General features: G+C 44.7%; 1 protein-coding gene across 1 annotated transcript; it reads right to left on the bottom strand.

Moving 5' to 3' along the window:
- Positions 1–4,469: 4,469 nt before the first annotated feature.
- On the bottom strand, positions 4,470–7,172 carry MAP10 (microtubule associated protein 10). The gene has a single exon (XM_027789120.2). It carries the CDS (start codon positions 7,149–7,151, stop codon positions 4,728–4,730), a length of 2,424 nt encoding a protein of 807 aa, XP_027644921.2. The 5' UTR covers positions 7,152–7,172; the 3' UTR covers positions 4,470–4,727.
- Positions 7,173–7,503: the final 331 nt, after the last annotated feature.

The raw sequence follows: 7,503 nt of genomic DNA on the forward strand, positions 1-7,503 counted from the left end.
GTATACTGACTAAAAAGGAGGATGGAAAATGCAAGCGAGGGCTAGCTGGTAGCACACATCAGCTATAGCAGATGTGATTGCCAGTAGCTCTAAATGCATGTTAAATTACAGCAGCATCTGTTCTCACAGAGATGGCCTCAGTCATCTTAAAAAGAAAGGTTAGTTTGGAAATCAAAATTTGAGAAAAGGATTAAAGGCAGGGTTTGGGAGAGGTAGAGAAACCTGATGTCTGATAACCACAGGCAAAGGTTCACAGTCCTGGCTGGTCACTCTGCAGCTCTGAATGAGAGGTGTTACATTTCACAGGAGCTGGTGAAGATCCTACGTGTAGAAGTCAACAAAACCTTTAAAGGATGTGAATCTTAGATTCAGTGATTTGACTTCTTCCTAGACAAAGCTGAGCAAGCAGTAAAGTAGATGCTAGTGACAAATGCTAAGAAAAAGAAAGCAAAGTCCCAAAGATGTCCAAATAATGACTAGTATTTAACTTTGAGCAGCACCTACACAAAGAGAAACAAAATAATTACAAAAGCAGGTATCATAAAATCCTGAGACCTAGAAAAATGAAGGTAGTAAGAATGAGTAACTCAGTCAAAAAATTCAATTGCACAGTTACCAAGGCTGGATGTAATCTCAGAAAACTGAGGAAAAGGACTTCCAAAATGATAAAGGGATTACAAATTGTAAAAAAAGGGGGTAAGGACTATCATCAGAGAAATCACAAACAGAAAAGAAACTGTCATCTAATCAGAGTGCTGAGAGCTGAGGAACAAAAAAATTAAGTGAAGGAAACATGCCTGGCTGGGACTTTAAAAAATGTTCCTAGCCACTGACTGAGTAATAAGACCGATCAGAACTACTTAGCAGCAGGAAAACGTTACAGTAGAAGAGGTAAAGTGACCCAGCCTGTCAGTATTTGGTATCCTGCCCTTCCCACCACACCATCAGTTATATAGTACTGGCTAACTTTATTTAATAAACGGTATGCTGAAATAACAGTTTAAAAGACAGTCATAGCAAACTTGTTTTAGGGTCATAAATTCTGAAACAATGTGTATATCTTAAGGGTTTATTTCTTTGTTTGGGACTTGTGATGAACCATTAAGTTCAATTTTATTTGAGCTGATCTAAGAAACTTTATCTTAAGCAACAGAACTATGGTTCTGAGCACCCATCTACCTGATTTCTGGAATATTGTACAGGTTTAAGGCAAAGATCAGTTGTTAAAGTGACAAATCAAAAGTAAGAAGCTAGATGGCTTTATTTAGTGAGGATCTATAATAAACCTATGTAATTACTTCTCACATTTTAATTTCACTGTAGTAAAGTTTACAGTGTAACTAACAACTGTAAAACTCGAAGTAACTGTAGTTTACTGCTTAATAGTGTGGAGCAAGGATGAGACCAAACCAAAAACTTCACACATTCAGTTAAAATACGATTATATATGATGCTCCAATGGCTATGGGAAATGAGGAAATAGGGAGCTTTTAGTGAATATTTTGGTTTTGTGAAGTTTCAATTGTGCCTAGCTAGCCATTGGCTCTGTCAAGCAAGTAACAAATCCGTAACAGAGCCTGCATATTTATGGAGATTGCTCAACCTTAAGTAACAACTGAAAGGTCTTACAAGCAGATAGCTGGGGGACTGAAAGAAACCATTTTGGTTTTACATCAGTCTCCCAGTATATAAGGGCCCACACTGTAATGAACAGTAATTAATAATCTTTCTAGGAACTCTGACAAAGAACCGTGGATCGAATGTATGTAGAAACATGAGCTGTTCTTGCTCAAAAAGCTGAATTTTCAAAACAGGGGTTTTGTAGTGTAGCGTAGTGGGCCAAGATTTTGTATTCTTCAACTATCTTCCCTTTTCATAGTCTGTGAAGCAGTCCTTAGGGAACAGTGTTAACTGAGATATTGTTGGGAGTTTTCCAATGCATTGGCTTTCTTAGGACTGAATCAGAAAAGTAGTGCAGAGCTACCAGAAAAAGTAGTGACACTTCAGCTACTTCACTTGCACATGCCAGCTCTGCCACTATGGTTCTCCCTCTTGGGATGTTTATGGGGTATCTGAAAAGCAGGCATGTATCTTTCAGTATCTATGCTACTCTTGGGAAGGCTGTACAAGAACTGCAGGGCATACGCTACTATTATTTGCTCCTCCCAGCATATTGCCATGTGCCCTGGACCAACACAATCCATTCAGTTTAGCCCTTACAATTTAAAACGGTGTCTTTATGAAAAACTGGTGTAATACTTCCATTAGAGAAATGTCTTATCAAACCTCTGATGTTAACAGCTTGATCACAGGGGTACAGGATGCGAGTTATAATGACAAAATTGGCTAGCTGGTATAATGTAGTTGCATGTAGATTATTACAGGATTTGTACAAAAGGGAATGTCTTGCTTCCATGCCCTCCCCCCCAGTTTTATACTGATAGTAAATAGCGCTGTTTTGCTCTGTGGTTTGGTTGTGGTGTGTTTTTGCTATATGTTTGGTTGACATATAGAATCTTCTTGATTCTTGCCAATATATTGGTTTATGAGTTTTCAGTGATAAATCAGTGATACAAAGTTCTTTCCCATTTTTCTTGACTTAGAGTTGCTGTTTGAATATTAAGTAAAATTTTGTTTACTCTCACAACAGCATAGATAATATCTGAAAAGATTATTATCCCAGAGGGTTGAAATTACCTGTTAACCTCTCCAAGCAATAACTACCATGAGTCTATATCTGAAAAGACAAAACCAAACTAAAATGTGTAAGCATGATGCTGACATTCTCTTCTTGTGTAATGTCTCCTATTGTATTCCTAGTATGCATTTTCTTTCATTTTCATCATTCTCCTGAAAAAAATTATAAATGCTCTTATACAATAAACATTAGAAATGTTATCCCAAATAAAATTAGCTGAAAAGACATTAATTTCATTATTTAAACAGAAGTATTTGCTTCTGGAAATTGAAAAGTGAAGATGGGATAGGGGATAGAAAAAGAACTGGGAATTTGCCCTTGCGTTTCAACTTTTTAAAGTAAAATTTTCTTAAGTAATGAGTTTCAAATCGTGAACTCTTAATGTTAACAACTCATTTAAATAGCCACACAGTAAAAATGGTTGGGCAGCATTGTATTTTAACGAGAGTTTTGCACTTGAGAACTGCAAGGTCTTACTCCATCAATAAAATCAGAATTACTGCCATGTATAAAGTATCAATGAAGTTCATGGCATGAAAAATAAAAAGAAACAAATATATTTTGGTCTGGAATTGGAACTGATGAAACAAAGGCACCCTAAATAACATTTAAGAATTGCTCTGGCCAGAGATTGCTTTGATATATGGGTAATTTCAGCTGCTTACCTTTAGGTTAAAAATATTAGTAGTGGTGGTCTCAGAAGTCAACACCAGATACTTGATTAATCCTCACAGATGTTAGTATTTTAAACAGGAGGGGTATTGTCATCCCTACAAAATAAACACATAGTAAGATGGAAAAAAAAAATCCCTCCAAGATGTTAAAGTATAAACACAAGCTCTTGCAGTAAGAATGCAGAGAACTACAGGGAGGAAAAGGGGAGTTACTAAGTCTGTCATTTAACCCTCCGGATAAATGTCCTAAATTATGAGACAGTTAGGAATGTAAAGCAGGCAAAGGAGATGAACTACTTAAAGAGAGTGGAAAGGGGGGGACAAGACAGACCTAAAAACTAAGGCAGGAATTTTAAGCTCTCTTCACGTTCCAAGTCAAAAAATGTCTCTGAAATTTTTGACAGCGATATGAACTCTAAAAAAACTCAGTAAACAAAAGACGTTAAGTTCAGTGGTCGAACCAGGTATCAAAAGTAAACATCAGGTGATAGTTCAACCAACAGAAAAGGGGACATGGCAAATTCTTGTCTTTATCTGGAATCCTTAAATCATGATGTAATATCTTTATTTGTTCCGAGTTTCTGAACAGTGGGTGCTGACCACCTCTTTTCCCCATTGTCAGAGAATGCAATCAGGGAGTTGTGAAGCACTGAAAATTTACTGCATTCTCCTCTACTCTTTGCACACTCTTAGTCTTCAAGGTCAAGTAACTTCCATCAACCTCCAAAGCTCTCCCAGATTATACAGAGTTACTGTCACCAGTAATTCTTAAAATGTTTTATAATAATGTGTGAAAATCTGACTTAAATGAGGAACTTCAACCTAAGAAACGGTTCATCTAGTTCTGGTCACTGCATTTAGTGATAGAAGAGTAAAACAAATATACTAGTATACAGATCAGCCAATAAGTCTCTGCTCTTACTGGCTATGACTGTATGTTTTAAGTAACTATTTGTAATGAAAATAAAGCATAGAACTATTTGCATGAGGAATAAAAACTCAAGTGTTCAGTTAGGAACGCATTTTGTACTTGGCCATTTCTGTAGTGTGTTATTACTTCTACCCTGGACAAGTCTGTGGGTACTATCTGCATTTGCTGCTTCTGTCTTCATTTCTGCTTTTCACAAGAAGTTATGTTTCTTGTGCTGTTTGGATTACTTTTACATTAAAATACTGATATTGAAGTAACTCATGAGAGATTCAAATAGTAGTTTATTTTAAAAACTTAAGTAAATTCACCAATGTATTAAATGAGCATTATAAAGTCTTAAATTAACATGCATATATTGCAACTAAATGGAACAGGCCTTATGAAGTTCAAATATTGTATCTTAATCCACACAGTGAAAACATAATTACATTGTGTATCCTGGAAGTTTGTTTATTACAAGTTCACTGATGTCTTTGTATTGGTTAGGAATGAGTAGTTTTCCCAGAAAATCATCCTCTTTGTCTGACATACTGTTTTCCAGGACACCAAGTTCAAGATCAGACATGTTAGACGGCAAGTAGGAGCTAACTTGAGTTACTGCCTGGCTTTTTCCTGCAGAGGTCTGCCCCTTTCCTGTATTCAGATCAGTATCAGACCTAACTTTGCTTCTCTGTGTAGATACTTGTTTAATGTGCTGATCCCTCCTGTTCTCTTTCTTACTGATCTCTTGGACTTCTTGCTCTTCATCTAATAATGATGCCTCCATTTGAGCAAGGTTAAGTGAATCAACAGACTCAACACTAGTTCTCTTGCTGGTGTTTAGGTCACGGTTTCTCTTCAAAGACTGAACTGGAGATGAAGCTGAAGGAACTGGCAGAAGATCTGAAGTACTTCCAGCTCTTTGACTTGTCTTTGAAATTCTGGACTTGCTGGATTCTGGCTCTGTATCCGACCAACCTTGCTTTGGACTTTCAAGCCACAGAGGTTCAGGACTGCTGTCAAGAGCTTCCGAGTCTCTGCCTGTACACTCAGCACTGGTGAAATCTTCTGAATAAACTGTGTTCTCAGGACTAGCAACAAAGTCATCCGAGTATATGAATTCAGAGTTGTTTTCAACACTCCTGCTACGGCTTGGTTTATGATCACTTACAATGGATGCATCATCGTGCTCTGTGGTTTTACGATGGATTAAGTGTATTGCTTCCTCATTACTTCCCTTTGCATTAGCATCTGATGCGAAAGCAGCTGGGAGTTGGACTTTCGCATACTTTTCCTTGTGAGCAGATCTGAATGCAGTTTCCCCCAGGAAGGGGGCTGTAGTTACTTTGCACGGATGTTCCTTGCTTGCAACTACATTGCTCTTCAGCAGATTTACAATAGCCTGTTTCTGCAGGTCAGGGGACCCATCTCCTGCCACAGAAACGTGCTCTCTGAGAGCACTGTTTGGTAATGAAGCCTCAACAGTTTTATCAAACTGATTATTCTGCTTTGAACTGTCTCCCTTGCTACAATGCCTGTCAAACACCCCATGCTGTTCTCCAGCATTTCTAAGCAGCTTTCTTTTGGATGAAGGGCTTTTCTTCAGCATTTCCATTTGCTTTTTTCTGTACTGCTCCCTCCTTTCATGAATTATCAGCTTATCAGGGTTGGTCTGCCGCAGCCGTAGCCTCAATGTATTTGTCAGCCCATACAACAATTTCTTTCTGGGAGGTTTGTTTTCCTTAGTTTTGCAGTTCCCTTCAGAGCCTGTCTCTCCTTGGGGTATAGCTTTCTTAAGTCCTCTCCCAGCCCAAAATGATGCTGGTGAGGTGGCCTCCTGCCCACCTTGCTTGAATTGAGGGCTGGCACCTCCACTGCTCCCACCAGGCCCCACAAGTGCCTCTGCAGGCCTGGGGGCAGAGGAGCAGCTGGGGGGCTGGGGGGCCATGCCACTGCTCCCAGGGGCCTGGTGGAGCCAAGCAAGATGGGGGTGGACAGCAGCAGGCATAGCATCACGGGTGAGCACTGACAGCTCTGCCAGCAAGGCACTAAGCAGCGGCAGCTGCCCCAGAGTGTTGTGGAGCTGTCGAGGGCTGACGGGGTGCAGCAAGGAGGGCCCAGCACTGGGACGTGGGGGGTTCTGGCCCATGTCTTTCTCCTGCGGTCTCCAGGCCTCAACGTGCTGCCACTGCCCTGCAGCCGCTGCTGCTGGCACCAGATGAGACTCAGCAGGCTTGCAGCTGTAATAGAGCACGGGAGGGCAAAAAATGTTGCCCTCCAGCTCTTCAACCTCCTCCTCATCCTCCTCCTCTCCCTCCTCGTCCCCCGGCTCAGGGGAGCTGGCAGGCGGCGTGGCAGCGCGGGGGCTAGCGGGACCCGGCGGGGGCGGCTCCTCCCCGGCCTCCAGGCTGGTGAGGCGGTAGCCCAGGACCAGCTCCCCGACGGGTCGCCCCGCGGCGTCCCGCAGCGGGAAGCGGCCCCGGCGGCCGCAAGAGGCGGGCACCCCGGGCTGCCGCAGCAGCTCGGCAGCGGCGGGGGCCAGGGAGACGTCGCAGCTGCCGAGGAGGCGGGGGGAGCCCGGGGCGAGCTCGGCGGGCAGCGCCAGCAGCAGAGCGCGGAGCGGCCGGCGGCGCAGCGCAGCGCAGAGCGAGGCCCGGCACCAGCGGAAGAGGCAGCGCTTGCCGCGGCCGAAGGGCAAGGCCCGCCCCGGCCGCAGGGGCGGCGCGGCGGCGGCGGGGCCCAGCAGGAGAGTGGGGAAGTCCAAGAGGCGCAGCGCCACGACCGGGCGCAGCGCGGGGCCCGGCGCCGCCGCTACCCGCACCGCCTCCACCAACAGCTCCAGCGAGAACAGCCCCTCCGCCGCCGCCATGGCAGCCCCCACGCCCGGCTCTCGCGAGAGGTGGTGTGTGAGGGGACTCGGGCGAGGCCCGGACCTCTCGCGAGAGCAGCGGCCCCGCCGTCCCCCAGCGAGGCGCCTGCGCGCAGTGGGCTTGTAGTCGGTGCGGGGTGGGGGCGCGGGAGGCTGGACCCGCCGCCCCCGGCAGCGCAGGGTAGCGCGGGCCCAGGGGCTCGGAAGGGCTCTCTCCGTCCCCATCCCGGCGGAGGGGAGCGGAGCTGTGCTGTTCTCCCCGCGGGGGACTCGCCGCTGCCGTGGTGCGGCCTGCCCCTGCCGGCTGAGGCCACCGGGCGGGTGAGGGGCAGCGGGCGCCGCCGCTGGGGCC

This window comes from Falco peregrinus, chromosome 7 (assembly GCF_023634155.1).
Source record: "Falco peregrinus isolate bFalPer1 chromosome 7, bFalPer1.pri, whole genome shotgun sequence".
Lineage (NCBI taxonomy): Eukaryota > Metazoa > Chordata > Aves > Falconiformes > Falconidae > Falco > Falco peregrinus.

Excerpts from the sequence above, each read along its gene's own strand:
- MAP10 (XM_027789120.2), bottom strand. The coding sequence starts at position 7,151 with ATGGCGGCGGCGGAGGGGCTGTTCTCGCTGGAGCTGTTGGTGGAGGCG.